This window comes from Rutilus rutilus, assembly GCF_951802725.1.
Source record: "Rutilus rutilus genome assembly, chromosome: 16".
NCBI lineage: Eukaryota > Metazoa > Chordata > Actinopteri > Cypriniformes > Leuciscidae > Rutilus > Rutilus rutilus.
Window position 1 is genome coordinate 23,439,306 of NC_140224.1, and position 17,406 is coordinate 23,456,711.

The 17,406-nt window shown below is 37.5% G+C and overlaps 3 protein-coding genes across 4 annotated transcripts in view; 2 read left to right on the forward strand and 1 right to left on the reverse strand.

Moving 5' to 3' along the window:
- psme4b (proteasome activator subunit 4b) overlaps nucleotides 1-3,610 on the forward strand; it is a 29,876-nt gene extending 26,266 nt beyond the window's left edge. For both annotated transcript variants that reach the window (XM_084434363.1, XM_084434364.1), the window contains 5 exons: nucleotides 157-312; nucleotides 412-574; nucleotides 1,362-1,495; nucleotides 1,612-1,751; nucleotides 2,033-3,610. In XM_084434363.1, coding sequence (XP_084290489.1) covers nucleotides 157-312; nucleotides 412-574; nucleotides 1,362-1,495; nucleotides 1,612-1,746 — 588 coding nt within the window. In that variant the 3' untranslated portion in view covers nucleotides 1,747-1,751; nucleotides 2,033-3,610. The remainder of the gene's footprint in view (nucleotides 1-156; nucleotides 313-411; nucleotides 575-1,361; nucleotides 1,496-1,611; nucleotides 1,752-2,032) is intronic.
- chac2 (ChaC, cation transport regulator homolog 2 (E. coli)) lies at nucleotides 3,490-7,061 on the reverse strand. Its single transcript, XM_084434366.1, has 4 exons — nucleotides 6,856-7,061; nucleotides 6,523-6,765; nucleotides 6,350-6,385; nucleotides 3,490-4,931 (listed from the first exon to the last, which is right to left on the reverse strand). The coding sequence occupies exons 2-4, from the start codon at nucleotides 6,655-6,657 to the stop codon at nucleotides 4,557-4,559; spliced, it is 546 nt and encodes a 181-aa protein (XP_084290492.1). The 5' UTR covers nucleotides 6,658-6,765; nucleotides 6,856-7,061; the 3' UTR covers nucleotides 3,490-4,556.
- Nucleotides 7,062-7,732: 671 nt separating this feature from the next.
- Nucleotides 7,733-16,430, forward strand: asb3 (ankyrin repeat and SOCS box containing 3). The gene is made up of 9 exons (XM_084434365.1): nucleotides 7,733-8,406; nucleotides 9,232-9,390; nucleotides 9,495-9,607; nucleotides 10,024-10,156; nucleotides 13,517-13,694; nucleotides 13,915-14,121; nucleotides 14,209-14,478; nucleotides 14,651-14,784; nucleotides 16,183-16,430. The coding sequence occupies exons 1-9, from the start codon at nucleotides 8,208-8,210 to the stop codon at nucleotides 16,338-16,340; spliced, it is 1,551 nt and encodes a 516-aa protein (XP_084290491.1). The 5' UTR covers nucleotides 7,733-8,207; the 3' UTR covers nucleotides 16,341-16,430.
- The last annotated feature ends 976 nt before the right edge of the window (nucleotides 16,431-17,406 follow it).

The window sequence follows — 17,406 nt, forward strand, 5'->3', positions numbered from 1 at the left end:
AAAACCCTATAATAATTGTAATTATAATTATAAAAAATAATGTAAATTTTATTATATAATTTATCTATAAATGTATTTATTTTCAAGTTAGTTTCTTACCCAGTTCTAGTGAGTACTGTTTGCTGTGGAATCATAAGATTCTTGTTATATTTTCAGATCGCTGGCAGCAGCTCTTGGCATGCACGATTCTCAGTGCTAACCTACCTCCAGATAATGGTGTTCTATAATCTGTTCACCATACTGAGCACCGAGCAGGCTGTTCAGGACGTAAGAGCACTGGTCATCAGGCTACTGGAGGATGAGCAGCTGGAGGTACCTTCTGGGCAACACTGAATAAATGATGATGCCAGCATGCCAGTTTATGCACCCTTGTTCATTCAACCTTCATCTCTTTGCATCTCTGTGCCGTAGGTGAGAGAGATGGCTGCCACCACTCTCAGCGGCTTCCTGCAGTGTAACTTCTTGGCAATGGATGCCTCCATGCAGACTCACTTTGAGGCTCTATGCAAAACCAGATTGCCCAAAAAGAGGAAAAGAGACTTGGGCTCTGTGGTGGATACCATTCCTTCAGTTGGTATGATCAGGCATTAATCACATGCAGTGCTGTAATTGTTTGGGTCGCAACCATGGCACAACAGTAGCTTTTATGCCTACAGAATTTAAGTTCCCATTCCTTCATTCCCTCATTCCCTCTGTCTTATCCTGTTACAAAAAGGCATGAAACGCCTGTAAATAAAAACAATAAATTATTCTTTTTTTGGTTTGTTATATTTTTATGTACATATTTTTTGATGAAGCATAAGTTCACTTGATAAGCAAAACTTGCATTTATTTAATTAAAAATACAGTAAAAACAATAAAATTGTAAAATGTTATTACAATATAAAATAACTGTTTTCTATTTTAATAGATTTTTTTTTTGTTGTTGTCTAGATCTGTTCCCCTGCTCTTTTCTTCCAAGGAATACAGGGCTTTAATATATTTTAAAATATAATTCATTCCTGTGATGCAATGAGCATCATTACTCTAGTCTTCATTGTCACATGATCATTCAAAAATCATTCTAATATGGTGATTTGGTGCTCAAGAAACATTTCTTCTGATCATCGATATTGAAAAAATGTTGAGCTGCTTAATATTTTTGCAGAAGCCATGATGCATTTTTTTTTTTAAAGGTTCTTTGAGGAATAGAAAGTTATAAAGAACCGCATTTATTTGTATAAGAAATATAAAGTAAAAGTCTTCACTGTCACTTTTGGTCAATTTAATGTGTCCTTGCTGAATAAAATAACTAAACTAAAGCACACAGATATTTTTTCTTAAAAAAAATATATCAGAATTTTTTTTTTATTTGTCCTCAGATCTGGTGCGGCGTCACGCCGGAGTGCTGGGAATCAGCGCTTGCATCTTATCCAGCCCGTATGATGTCCCGACCTGGATGCCTCAGCTCCTCATGGACCTCAGCGCTCACCTCAACGACACGCAGCCTATCGAGGTACACGGCTCGTCACTACAAACACAATTGCTTTCTGTCTCCCTCTTGTGCGCTTCGCTCTTAGGGCCCATTAAATCTAACAAAAATCAATACAAGCCTCTCTCCGTCTGATTTAGATGACCGTGAAAAAGACTCTGTCTAATTTCCGCCGCACTCATCACGACAACTGGCTGGAGCACAAGCAGCAGTTCACGGACGACCAGCTCGTGGTGCTCACAGACCTTCTCGTGTCACCTTGCTACTATGCATAGATTGGGTATGTTGCAAAGATGCTCATTTAAGCAAACCGCCAGCCTAGGAAGTTAATCATGTGATGCCCAATAAATGCTGTCTAGGTTGGCAGCTCACTAGGTTTTAAAACACAGCCATACCCACTGATCTATATAGAATGTCATTATATAGATCAGTGAGCCATACTGATTTAGACTGCTAATAATGTTCTGTCCTGTTGCCAAAGTAACTCATTAATGAAAGCTGTTCTAGTCTATAAAAGCTGCGTGATTGTGACCTGATCATATTTTATCTGTTTCTTTTCAGGTTGGAACAATGTTTCTGCAGGTTTTAGTTATTTCTTTTTTTTTTTTTTACTTTATATTCAAATAAAATAGGAGGGCAGGAGGCACGAATAGGCATGATGGAGTCGAATGGAGTACACAGACACGAAGCGAGCGATTCAACGACTTAGAAATATACTCTGTACGTACTGTTTGTATGTATATATCTAGCCCATATTTTTGCATTTCAACTATACTTAATATTTAAGGTTTACCAGCGCAGGGATGTACTGCCTGCAGTCTGTAATATTGTTGTACAGATAGATGATCCCCCCCCCCCCCCCTCTCTAATCCCATGTTGACATTAAAAGTGTGATGAAGGACAGAATGCCTATGGGTTGCCCCATAAATCCAACTCCAAAGCCCCCATCATGCTCTCTTGATGTGAGGTTCTCAGTGATCTGAGCATGTTTAGAATTGTCAAAACCACTTTTCCCCATTTCACTGGGATATTTTTTTCATCGTTTAGCATTTTGTTTTTTCTTTAAGCCTTTTACAGCTAGCAGCATGTGATTCTTGGTTGAGTGACATAGAGACAGCATCTTTTTGACTTAAATCTCTGTGGTAATCGGATGCGGCATGCACCTCTTTGGCTGTTATTGCTCTACGCTAGACTGGCATCAGTAACTTGATGAAGTATATATTGGGGCTGAGCCCTCCTATTTTTTATCATAACATGAGGACGCAAGTCTGCGTACTGTGACGTTATTGTAGGAAGGTAGCTTTGACATTGTCCTGTAGCTCTCTGCTCACTTGCCATCACAACAGGGTTTTGTTTTGTGTCCTATGTGTTTGTGTATTCATATGTGTATGTATGCATTTGTGTATTGTACATATGCATTTATCTATGCATAAACGACTGACGTCTTCGATCGAGAACGGCCTGACCAGATTTAGTGTGAGAATTGTGCGAGTTTGTGGAAGGCGGCGGGATACACATGCATGTTGGTTTGAGTGTGCATGTGTATAGTTTGACCAAATTATGGCAGGGTGATGATGTTTTGAGCCATTACTTATTGGCAAGTGACAGATTCCGGGATTATTTTTGTTCTTCTGTCACAATTCACTCCAGCCTCAGTACAAAACCACTTAAGATTGGTCTCTGAATCACACACAGCGCCAGTAAGGGCTTCAGGTTCTACCAAGGTTAGTTGTGGTTTACATTTGGGAGTGTACATAACAGAAACCTTATTTAGCTTAATGCCAAAACTGCAGTGAATTTTTTTTTTTTTTTTTTTTTTTTTTTTGATGTTTGCTTCATTTTACTCTCAAGGCCAATGAATGAGTATTTGTTTTTAACAAATTAAAAATGCAAACATTGTTTTTCCCCATAATATTGCTACTTTTTTTTTTTTTTTTTTTTTTGCTGGGTCTCGCAATATGTCAAAGTCCTTATTAACTAGTATAATTATACTAAACAAAAACTCTTGGGAGACATTAGCATTTGGAACATTGTAGTAAATTCAGGAATGATCCAGTACACAATGTTATCGGTACAACAACAGAGTGAAGTTGTAACTGTTCAGACAAAGTATCCTTAATAAAGAAAATGATTAACTTGGGTGAATCTCACAAATTCAGTTTGAAACATTCCAAAAAGTTTTCACCTGGTTTCACAGACAGGGCTTGGAATAGGCCTTAGTTAAATTAGTTAACTAAATAATTTAATAAAATAATTACATTTTATTAACAAGAAAAAAACACGCATCTTGAGACAAAACAATGACACTGATATATTTTAAGATATGTGCAAGTTAAAACAGCTCAAACATGAATTTTAGTCTTGGATTAGGCTTAAGCCTCGTCTATGAAACCGGCCAATGGTATTGTTTTTGGTTTTTATTAAGGAAAATTGAGGACCCAGTTTTTTTTTTTCATTGATAATCATAATGAACCCAAACATACCAGAAAAATTGACCATGTTACAGAAAAAAAAGTGCAAAGAATTAATAGAATGTTAATGTGAATTTGGTGGTAAAGCATACCTAAATGCCATTCAAATAATTTTACACAAAGCAAAAATAATTCTTAATGGTCTCAAGAACATGTTTCATGTTATCAATTTCATAAATGATATATATATTTTTTTTTTTTTTAAGTGACGAACATGTTCATGAGATTCACCCTTCCATTGTTCCATGGAAATAAATAAGAAATGGCTTTGTAATATATTCAAGTTTCCTCAGTAGAATAACTTTTACATTTTCATGGACAGCAATGATATATATTACAGCATACACTGAAATCCATTTAAGTACCTGATTTGTGTATCAATGTTCAACACAAAAGACAAATAGTGTGAAACGTCACGTCATAAAAATCAAGTGTTCAGTAAAGAGACTGCTTTGGATAATTCTATTGAAAGAACAGAAAAGTACTGGTTATCTAATGCTTTACCAGGTAACAGGGTTTCGTTTGCATCAGCTGTCATAGCTGAGAAACGAGGAAGAAATTAACTAAATTCCTGAGTTCTTCAGAAGATTAAGGACAACATAGACAAAAGCAGATCACTCCATCTCCTGCTCCTGCAGCTCCTTCACAAGGCGCTCCAAAGAGAACAGGTGATCATCGAAGTCTTCAGGAACTAGTTGCCTGAGGGCATCGGCGAGCTCAAACAGGTAATCTGTATTCTTGCCACTGGGGCCTACAGACTTCACAATCTGCTGAGCAATTGTCTCCAAAGGCGCTGGGCCAAGGTAATTTGGGTTGTTAAAGGATCCGATGTAGAGCAACGTGTCCTGCATTGGTTGGTGTTCTTCATCTTTGGGATGAAATGTAACTGTGATCACCCCATACCCGCCTTTTTCTCTATAGTCGAGATACTCTTTCACTTCCTTTTCTTGGCCTGATGGCAACTTATAAGCAACACCCCATACGCATCCCTACAGGGAAGAGGAGAGTGAACGAACACACAAGCAGTTTGGGTTATTTGTGCATGTGAATCTAATGCTACCATTAAATGATATTACAAATATAAAAAAAAGGCACTTCCCATGAAAATGGTACAAAACAGGGTCTGAAACTTTTAAATAAACGGTAAGTGAAAGTGCGTTTAAATCTCAGATGTTGATTGTCAATCTCAGGAGGTCAAAATAAAACTGATAATGTATTTAAAAATGAAAAAAAGACAATGTATGAAGAGTTATTTAATAATTAGTCTATTTAAAAATCAGTAAAGAACAAAATTAGGTGGGAAAGCATACTTAAATGCCATTAAAATAATACTACATGATGCAAAAATAATTCATAATGGTCCAAAGAACATAAATGAGGAAAAAAAGATTAGTCATTATATAAAAAACTGCATAATCACCATTTAAGGTGGGATACAGACATGGAATGTGTTTAAAACTAGATGCATTTCATTATATATCATGTTAGATTAATAAAAAAAAAAAACTGAAAACAAAGTGAATATACACAATGTATAAAAGTACTGAATAATCAACATTTTAAAGTGAGATACAGACATTTGATGTGTTTAAAACTAGATACAGTCAGTGCTGGGTAGTAACTGATTACATGTAATCTGGATTACATAGGCTAATCAGATTCCAAAAATTAATAGATTATATTGCATTTTAAAATATTCAGACTACAGCAACTTTTTTATTGATTACTTAATATTCACAAATTGGAATTAAATTATTAAGAATTCATTGACTCCCTAATTATTCTTTCTTTTAAAATGTCCTTTCTAAAAAGCCTACTGCTTATATATGTTCAGAAAGTCTTCCTGTTTTATGGAATGGCACACAGACCGACTAGTATAATACCTGCATATAAATACATTTAAAATTGAGAGGCCACACAGCATAAACAAATAAAATATTGTATTTTTTTTTTAGTTAGTGTTTGTTTTATTTGTATTTGATTTAATTTTGAACACCCTGCAGTTAATTCCCAAACCGTAATTTGGGAAACCGTGACATAATGCAATGTTTCAAAATTCAAAATAGTTAGGTCAAAACTCAAAAGTAATCTAAAAGTAGTCTGACTATATTACCTTAAATTTGTAATGTAATAGTTAAGGTTACTAACTACAATTTTTATCATGTAGGCTAATTTGTATTCAGTAATGGACTATAATTTGCAAGTAATCATCCCAGCACTGGATACATTTTAATACTAGGGAATTATAACTGGATATAATTAGGCTACTGTTAGATAATGTTAATCAAAATTGCCTCCAATGCAATAGAAAAAGAAGTCATGGGTGATGGGTCAAAAAAGTAGAATGTCGGCATTTTCTTGGCTTCAGTTCGGCCGTATAAAGGTAACGTTAACAGTATTTCATTACCTCGGGATCCTCTATTAATGTCACCACTCGCCCAGGCTGAAATAAAATCAATAAGAAATAAGAGTGTTAATCGTTTTGTGTTAAGTGCTCTGTCATCCTTAAAGGTCACTATGACTGGGCACATGCTGTTGATCAACTCGTATGACTTTGATAGGGAATAATCGGGTCCATACCTTTCCAGGCACCCCTCGATGATCCGTACTTCCCTGCCAGAACCTGCGACTAAAACCTTTGACGAAACCCACTCGTTTCTCCTCGTACGGGAAGTCGACTTTCCAAATCAAAGATCCGTAACCAAAAACCCACATCTTAGCTGCTGTCTGCTCACGGCGTGTCTGCTGAACACATGCTCGACAGCCTCGACTTATATGTAAATGCTGGACGTGTTTGTTAGGGCCTGCGTGCCACTGACGAGTCTGGTTAGGTATGTTGACAGGTTTGGCAAAGGTGTTAGCAGCAATTAGTATTACAAGAGACAATTTAAGATTTCAAAAAGAAACACATACTTGTCAAGGGCAGATCCAGATCCAGTCGAAGATGGCTCGCATCCAGTTTCCTCTCTTGACGTCGTTTGACGTCTAATTTACAAGCTGTCTTAAAAACAGCGTTTAATTGTTTACAAAAATCAACGTTAAAACCTGTACGCCATTAGTTGAAGGTATAAACCATAGACTGTATAAACTGGTTAATGGGAAATATCATTTTTCAAAATAAAAGCCAGTTTACCGGCATTAAAAACGCTAAACAATAAATCACCGTGGTAAGCAGAATATCCACCAACATATTTAATACAGTAAGTTACAGTAGTAATCATTTTAGAATTCTTACGATAATAACTAACGTTATAGCTGTTGTAGCAATGATTTCTGATGAAACCTATGGGTATACAATAATTGTTATTTATGTTAAGGAAGTTAACTATGTAGAGTTGTTAAAATACAATAGTTAAATCGTGATCGTTGATCGTGATTTGTTTGTTTGTTTGTTTGTTTATTCATTCATTCCTTTATTTTTACTTAGTTACTTTTATATTACACAAATTAAAATGGTATTTCTAGGTTTTCTGACCGCTTGTTCAATAGACAAGGAATGCTTTGCCTCGCCTTTGTTTTATATGTTGCTGTTATATGTTATGTAATTATCTAGTTAAATATTTGAATGATGACTTTGCTAGATACTGTCAGTTATTGAATAATATCTCCCTTTTTGTTTTAAGGAAGTTTCGGTTAAGTGGGTGGATCAATTGAAAATATGTAAAACTAAATATTGGAATCGTTTTTTTTTTTTTTTTTTTTTTATAAAATACTGTTGTTATTATAATTTCCGCTTATTTATTTATAGACGGAACGCAAAGTAACACATGTCTGTTCTAGCCGGAGCCCTGAATCAGCCAATCAGGAAACAGCATCACCGGAAGTTCCGTTAAATTTATCTGGTCTGGCCATTGGGTCTGGCTTGTGGATTCTGTCATTATTAATTTATGTGTTTACAGATGTTTAGAACCGCAACATGATTTTTCACTTGATCTTTTTGTTGTCTTGTAGACATCTTAAAGATTCAAAGTGGGGAAATGAACTAGACTAACGTTACTAGCATACTTGAAGTGGTTAACTCGTTATTTTGCAATCAAAGCACCGTTTTCTGCCCTGCTTATCATGTAACCTAGTGTGCACTTGACTTCACTGCATTACAGAGATTTAACCTGTGGCACTGCAGTATAAGGCAGGTGTAATTCAAGATCTGGAACTGTCAACGTGCACAGTTAAAAGCCACTGTGTGGAAATTATATAACGTTAGCATGAACTATTTCAGTAACGTTTAAGGGGTAAAGTTAGTGTTTGTGTGGAGGGAAAAATCGATGGACTTCACGGAGTGCTATGGAGACACCTGTTCAGCCGTCGCGCTGGCAGCCCGGGAGGGGAAGGGTCGGCGGGTGCAGAAGCTCATCCAGAGAGGCTTCGCGGTGGACGTGAAAGATAACCGGGGCTGGAACGCCCTGCATGAGGCCGCGGCGGCTGGATCAGCGGAGTGTGTGCGGTTACTCCTCCCTGCAGCCGGTAAGAGCTTACTTACACAGGCGCTTCTGAAGTGCCAGATAGGTCTCTTTACGCAGACTGTTTAATGCTGCTTAAATGTGGCATACATGCATTTACACAGCCATTTTAATAGTATACTTTTATACTAGGGCCTAAGGTGGGTCAGAGCCGACAATTTAGTCTGGCTTTTAGGCAACATTACGTTTTTTTACACAGAATTTTGAGCAGGCACTGAGCCGCCTTAAATTAGCTGTGTAAAGATGCATTATGGACCATCAAATAGAGTTATTTGTTTAGGCAATGAAGGGATGTTGAAGGGAAGGGAGTTCACATAGAAATGGATATTCTAGCTTCATTTAGGCTACCTGTATGATTCCAAATCTGTTGGAATCTCTTTCTTGCATAAATCACAAAAGGAAATATTGGGCAAAATGTGTAAGCTGCTCTTTTCCACAAAGTAAAAACGATTGGGGACTGGGGTTGTCAATCTTGACAAATTATCTATGCAACTTGAGCGCCATATTCTAAGCTTTGTGTGAGAAACCGTTTCTGTTTTATAGTCCTTCAAATCTTCCCCTCATGAGACAGACAGTATTTGCTTGTTTTTTCAGTTCCAGTGCTGGTTTAAGACCTGTATTTTTGTATGGCAGGGTAGCTTTCAAATCTCATTCATATGATTTAAATATGCACGTATTCAGATTTAGTTAGAATAACTGTCCCTTGAAGACCAACTATCAGAGCTCTTTTGACACACTAGTAAGTTTGTATAATTATTAAACTGTTCAAGATATGTTTTCTTTAATGTGCAGGTCTTTAATTGTATCTCAATGTTCCTCTTTACTTCAGTGAATTGTGAAGATTATGTCAACACTTTGACACATAACTCAGAGACTCCTGTTTACTTTGCTGCGAGGAATGGACACCTCCGGGCGGTGAAGTGGCTAATCAAAGGTGGTGCGGACATTAACAGGACAACCAATGAGCTCTCCTGTCCCCTCTTTGCAGGTAAACCCAAAAGTACCTAGGGTCACAGGTTATCTCAGATCATGTTTACCATGTGTATTTTCCCTCTTTGGAGTCTTGTTATAAATGTGTCATATGTGTCCTAGCTGTAGATGGTGGGTACAAAAATGTTGTGGAGCTGCTGGTACGAAATGGAGCAGAAGTCAATGGGACTCACTCTGTGTCAGGCTGGTCTTGTCTCCATCAAGCTGTTTACAAGGTTATAGCTTTAAACTACAATTCTAATTTATGATTTATGAAGCTTTTATGTTTTGGAAACTTTGAAATTTGCTCAAATGCTACATTCACATAGCTTATATATAAGTTCTGCGACTCTTTTTACTGACCGTTAAGTGTAAGGGCTTATCGGCAAGTTGTTACCATTAAAAAGCAACTACTTATTTAGAACATCAATCAAATTATTATTTATGTTGCCCGTTATTACTCTTTTGCATTTATACCACTATCAATATTTTTTATACTTCTAAATGTTTAATTAAACTTCAAAAAATGAAAGCCCAGGGCCATAGTGTGTGTTCTAATTTAATCAAGCTTTTAAATCCTACATCTGAGGCAGTTATCAAAATCTTTCATCAAGAAATTGAGGAAATAAATATCTGTAAATAACACTTCCAGGGCCATACTGAGATTGTGAGGTTCCTGGTGAGCATGTGCTCTCTGGAGGCAGTGGATGACTATGGGATCACACCATTATTTGTTGCTGCACAATATGGACATCACCATTGCTTAGAGATTCTTGCAAATGCCGGTGAGAACACTTCTTTAATGATTAATCCTGTATGAAGTATGAACTGCATTGCACTTTTGTACACTAAATACTTTGGTCAATGTTCAGTGTCAACTCACTAGAGCTATCACTACTGTATCCACTGTGCTATTTACGGTGACACATTCTTCGGAGACAGATAAGCAGTTTGATGTATGCGTCAATAATAATAAAAAAAAGAATGTATTCAATGATTGCAGTAAAAATTCAATATAGACATACAGAGACTTGAATACATTTTTAATTTCTTAATTAAAATTCATGTTCACACTTTTTGGGTGGTGAAGGAGGGGTGACATAAAGTAAAAAAAGAAAATGGATCATGTAAAAAATATGTCTTCATAGTGAAAAAAGCCTCATTAAAAGTTTGGCTGCTTGCTTTGCTGCTTATTAATATTTCTTTTAAAAATTAAAGATTCCATTCAGCAAGGATGCATTTAATTGATCAAAAGTGACAGTAAAGATAAAAGATTTATAATGTTACAAAATATTTCTATTTCAGATTATGTCAGCATATTGGTAATGCAATAAAAATTTGTATTTTTATAGAATACCATCATTTTATTATTGTTGTATTTGCCCTACAGTTCCAGCATTCAAATAATATTTAAAACTATAACATTTTACATGGGTAACATTTAAACCTATACGATTTTTTTCTCTCGCAATTTTGACTTTTTTGTCACAGTTGCAAGTTTATATCTCCCAATTCGGACTTTATAACTCGCAATTGTGAGTTTATCTCAATTCTGAGGGGAAAAATTCAAATTTGCGGGATATACACTCATAGACAAGCCTTGCCCAGCCGTACACGCTTGCTCTGCCTATGATTATTTATCTTCATTTATTATTCTTATTCTGTTCATTGGTTATTTTATTCATGAATGGATTTTGTTGTTTACATGAAACTGTTGGCTGACAGTAAATCACATTTAACTTAAATGTGATTTACTGTCAGCCAACAGTTTCATTAACTAATCTTAATTGCCAACTTATTTTTCTCCCATGTTTTGTAAAATGTGTAGGGAAATTGTTTTGCTTTTTACTTGACATTTTAGTCATCAAAAATTCTCTTGAAAATCATATAGAAGCTTATAAAAGTCATATTAAACCAACATTAATACAAAGAGTACATTCTTACTGAGTTGTTCTAAGAACTTGACATGAACTATATTCTTCACATTTTTGAGGGATGCACCGATACCGAGCTCATGTACTCCTAAAAATGCGCGGATACCAACAACCGATAGCCTACCACAGCGTCATACCATACCGTGTTTGTGTCCAGGCAAAGAAACATTGACAGAGGGTATAATGGGGATAAAAAAAGAAGGCTGTATATGAAGTAAATGTAACTTATTAGTGGAATATTAAACAAAATATAGTAACGCCTACATAGCTGTGGTCCGCGAGCTGAGAAAAACGCGTGCGTTCAGTCGGAAAGAAAACTAAAAAGAAAGTAAATCAAGACATGTTATCATGCAAGCTTATTATGCAAGCTTAACTGGTGAGAGAGAGAGAGAACTTCTGTTGATTGCTGATCGTTCACTCAGCAGCACGTGTTATTTGTATTAATACTAAATCTTATATGTAAGTAAAACATGAGCTGTTACCTGATTTATGTGTAATGGGTGGTTCCCTACATTATTACAGGACGTTTGCAGGTCAAGAAGTTCCTGAACGAAACATCTTGAGGCCCCTTGGCCTCTGTCCATCATGGCCTCCTAATCATCCCCATATACTGATTGGCTTCATCACTGTCTCCTCTCCACCAGTAAGCTGGTGTGTGGTGAGCGTTCTGGCGCAATATGGCTGCCGTCGCATCATCCAAGTGGATGCTGCACATTGGTGGTGGTTGAGGAGATTCCCCCATCTATGTAAAGCGCTTTGAGGTCTCAGAAAAAGCGCTATATAAATGTAACGAATTATTAATTATAATTATCTAAAGCGACCGCTCCCAAAACCAACATCTTGATAGACAGCGCGCGAATTCTGAATTGAATTGTCTTTCACGTCTTGCGCTTGTACAGACGAATTCACACAAGTTTATGTAAAAACACCCGTCTTGGCGAGTATCCCAGTAAACAAAGTCGGTTATATCTCAAGTGAACTTGACAGTGTATATTAAAATGGGGTCCGTGTTCGGTCTTAAAGGGCCAGCAGTTTAGTAAACCTGCCTCTGTGTTTTAATGTTAATCAAACAAAGGACAAATAAATTACTCACTCACTGCTCTTGACTATAGGCTACCCTTTTCAACTTTACAAAAATATCCATCTATATTTAATTTATACAGTAAAGGATATGCAATGTTTTTTTCACATTTGATTACTTAATTCAAATTACTGTACCTGAAAAACTGTAAAAACACTGTTTATTTCATTTGTAGCCTTTCTTTGTTCTATTGTATTTATTTGTGCTATATATGTGTACATTTGATTATTTGTTCTTATTTTATTACTGACTGCTTACTTGTTTTTAATAATGCTTTAAATTCACATTAATTAGGCTGGTAGTTTTTGTAGTATCAAAATTGGAATAAAGAATTGATATTTCACTGGTGTCTAAACATTTGTAACACTGACCCAATCCTCAGCACTGAGCCCTTCTGGAGCTGCTCTAAATATGTGATGTGCAATGAAAGATAAAATATGATAGAACAATAGAATGAACAGTGAAAGTACAGAAGCTCATACAATGCATTTTAGCAGGCTTAATTAAGCATGAAAATAACTTAAGGAAATATATTTGATTTATATTCTTTTGGTGTATCTTCTAATACATTTAAAAATTAGAAATGCAGTGAAAATACAGGTATCGTTTTTTTGTATCGGTTTTGGCGAGTACCAAAAATGGGAGTATCGGACTCGTACTGGAAAAAGTGGTATCGGTGCATCCCTAATAATTATTATTTATTTTTCGTTATGGTGAACTCCCTCATTTAACTTAAATGAGAATTAAATAAAGAAAGCCACACAAAGCACAAGATGTTCCTGAATCAACGTGTTCTTTGTTTTTCCTCGAACAACATAGCAACAGAACCTGATTTCACAAAGTAATACATGTTCTTGGATTAACATCTTTGTTTACCTTGGAACAACATTCCAATCAACCAGTCAGTTAGTTTGTCAGGTTTAGGCTTACAACCAGGGTTAGGTGCTTCTACATCAATTTCATTCACCTATCATTTCCCTCTGAATTTAGGGATAACTTATGGGTAGGTTTAGGGGTAGGGATATGGTTATGATTACATTTTCAGACAGGAATGTTTTTCCGGGATCAACAAAATATGTAGACCCCTAAAATCAGGAAGTGTGCCTAAGCAGAGGTTGTCGTTGTCACAGGGGCGAATGTGAACTGCCAAGCAAACGATCTGGCCACACCGTTGCTCATTGCCGCTCAGGAGGGCCACGTACGGTGTGTGGAGGTTTTACTGGCCCATGGAGCTGACCCTAACCTGTACTGCAATGAGGACTGCTGGCAGCTACCCATCCATGCTGCGGCCCAGTTCAGTCGCCTAAGGTACGGCCGCTTGTCATTTACATACCGGGTCTGTTTAGTGCTTACGAAGACCTCGTTTTAAAAAACGATCCACATTGTGACATTTACTTAGTATAATATAAATAACATTTGAAAGCTAACCTTTTCTACTTTTTAAATGAGAGCGTAACTTTGGCCTTTATGAAATCATTTTTGCTACACTGGATTAATCTGGCCGCTCATCTCTTGTCTTTCTGTGTAGTGCTTTAGAGAAGCTGATTCCGGTAACGGAGCGAGAATGTGACCGGGGTGAAGGAAAGGTCAGTCCAGTTTACTTGGCAGTACTTAGCGGACAAGCGGACAGCCTTCGGGTCTTGCTAAAGAAGGGCTACAGTCCAGACGCCCAGAGCTGTCGACAGTTTGGATACAGCTGCCCTTTGGACATGGCTCTGTGGTGCAACTCTTGGAAGTATGACATAGATGTACACTCATGTCCTGCTTTTCATTTTAAACACAATCAGTTGGACAGTATGACTTTTTTTTTTTTGTCTTTCAGTTTGGACAGCGAGTGTCACCAGACTCGTGAGATCACTCTGATGCTCTTGGCAGCAGGGGCCCATGTGAGCATGGGCATATATGCCTTTGCGTTACAGGGCCATGTACCAGAGCACCTGCCCTTGATCCTGGAGCACGCTGGGCTCCCTCAGGGTGACCGACTCGCAGAGCTGGCCAATAGAGCCCTTGCCGAGCTGCAGAGCGCCTCTTTTTGGCTCCCCCTGCTGCTCAAAGCAGGAATGGACCCCATGCTGCTCCTACAGGACAAAATGTAAGCAACACATTGCGGTTGTTGTGTCACGCGTTTTTTTTTTTTTTTTTTAATCATGAGTGGATTCACCATGCATGGCTTTTAATAAATAATCGTGCTTTATTAACGTCAGAGTTGAAAACCACTGTGTTAAGCTCTTCTCTTCTGCCTGTAATGCTGTAATTGGATGCAGGCTTGAAGAAGCTGAGAACAGAGTGCTTAATTTCTTTCTGGAGTTCATTCATTGGAAGACTCTGCCCTCCGCAATGCTTCAGATTCTCTCTCACCGTCGAACAGATGGCACCTGGACGCCACGGAAGCATTTCGGTATGAACTGTGTGGGTTTTGTGACTTTGATCAGGTGTTTTTCAACAATACATTGCATATATCATAATATGAACTGTACATTCACCATTATTTTGTTGGTAAAGTGAAATTAAGCTAAATAGTGAATTTATTTGTACATTAAGTTTCCTGAAGAGTTTCTTTATTTCAGTTAAAGTGCTGATATTCATTCCTTTCATTCACATAGCTGTTAATTTGTAAAAGGTCAAAGCGCACGACAAATAAAGTTATTGTCTCCTAAAAGAAAGGATCGATTCTGAACTGCCGAAACTAATCATCAGTAATTCACTTCCGAAACAAATCTACATAGGTTTGTTACAAATTTGCATAATGTCCGCTTATGGTCTTCATCGGCTGCCCGCAAGCAACGTCCACTTTGACCCGTCCTCAAACACTGTAGTTGTAGCTGAGAAGCATCATGTTGTAGCAGCATGTGGACATGTTGAGAAGATGCTGTTTTCTTTGCTGCGATTTCAATTTGCATGCACTTTATAGGATGAGGACTGTTCATATTTCTACGTATACAAGTGCCGAGGAAGCCTCATGAGTTGAATTTCAGATATGGAAATGGGAGTTTATTTTCTGACACGCGCTGATAGACCAATCACAACAAATGCGACCGTCTGACCAATCAGAGCAGAGGAAGCTCTCGGAAAGGCAGGGTTTAGAGATACTGAATCCTTTATTTGGCCATTTCCGACATTGGGAGGGGAAAGAGGCAACGCTTTTTTGTACTTGGATACGTGTAAACATATTGTAGGAGACCTTCAAAACAAAAGTAGGAATGTTTCAAATGGCATAATTGGGGCACTTTAAGTTCGGTTATTTTTTTGTAATCAGTTCAAACTGTTTTAATGTTCAAACAGTTCAATTCAAAACCCACTAATTAGTTTGCATTAGAATGTTTATTAATTAAAATGTTTAATAAGAATTAAGTTTTAACTATTTAAGTAATTTACAGATGAGCAAATGCGCATATACATACATAGTTACATATACATTTTTTTTAATTTGTAAAAATGTATTCCTGTGATAGTCATCCGAAATCATTCTAATATACTGATTTGGTGCTAAAGAAATATTTCTTATTATCATCAATGTTGAAAACAGTTGTGCTGCTTGCTTATTATTTCCCCCAATTTTTTTCCAGGATTCTTTGATGAATAGAAAGGTCAAAAGAACAGCATTGATTTGACAGAGCAATCTTTTGTAACAATGCTTTTACTGTGTCACTTTTGATCAATGTAATGCATCCCTGCTGAATGAAAGTATTAATTGATTTCATACATTTTATAAAACAAAATCCTACTGCATTCTACATATGTGTCATCTGATGTGGTAAGTGGCCACAGCTCAGTAACCCTTTGCTCTTGCTTCCAGAATCAGTCCCTGCCCTCACTCATCTGTGCAGGCTGGCAGTGCGGGCATCGGTGGGCAGCGATGTTCTCTCTAAGACCTCCTTTATCCAACAGCTGCCCGTCCCCACACTGCTTCAGGACTACCTTCAGTTCAGCGACGTCTCAGGCTTGCTCACATAGCAGCCTGACCGTCATCTGCGGCTAATTAAGTTATCTCGACTTGTTCCACTGCAGTATTTTGTACATAATGTTAATAAAATTTTAATGACTGCTCAAAAAAAGCTGGACTCTGGCTCATCTTTTCATTAGCTTGATATTTAGAAAATATGGGAGGACAAATGAAGAATTTCACCAATTTCTCTTCACTGTTCTGTTCCCCTCTTACACAGCTGGCCTTCATACTGAGTTGATGTTGAAATTCACCTCTGCTCCGTGTCTTTGGTCTGCCTCGTTATCTTCTCTCTCTCTCTCAGCGGCTCTCCTCTCTGTCTGCCTCCAAGGTCACTCTGCCTGAAAGACGCATACTCTCTTCGAATGTTAATTGCCCAACGCAGTCACACTCGTTCAGAGATGCTACTATCTGCCTTTGGTCATACTATTTATTTAACATTTTATGTTACCTTTAAGGAATGCCCATAGCACACCATCAAAAGCTCGCTGTTAATTTAAAATCATCCGTGTCGCTGCGGCGTGATGCTCTCAATCCCCTGCTGCTTTCAGAATTGAGTCATACCTTTATGAATAGACGGTTAATCTGTTTCACACAGACAACAATGTTCCAGTATTTTTCTAAATGTCACACATCCTGGCTAACTGTCTTCACCTCTTTAACATTAATTACGGAAAGACCACGTGATGCTTGCATTATTGCATTAACAAAAAAAACCCTGTTATATAACATCAAGGTGTTCCTTATTTTCATGCCGATTCTTTTGGAATACCATGTGCAAACAGCAGGGGGAGAACACGGATAACTGACAGTCCTACCCCGCACTACTGTAGCTACCTAGCAGCCTGACTACATGAAAGAGGAGCCATTTCTGCTCCCACCCTGATATTTTGAATTCAGAGCAAACCGGAGGCTGTGTCTCAGCAACTCTGTCCCTTGTTCTAGACAATCAGGCCACCTCTCTGTGGGAGACTCTGGAAAGGCATGGCATCAGTAATCATGTGCATTAAGCTTTTCTTGTGCTGCAGGTAAGCTCAGGTCCAACGGTTCGGCTTTGATTAGCAATCAGGCTTTTGA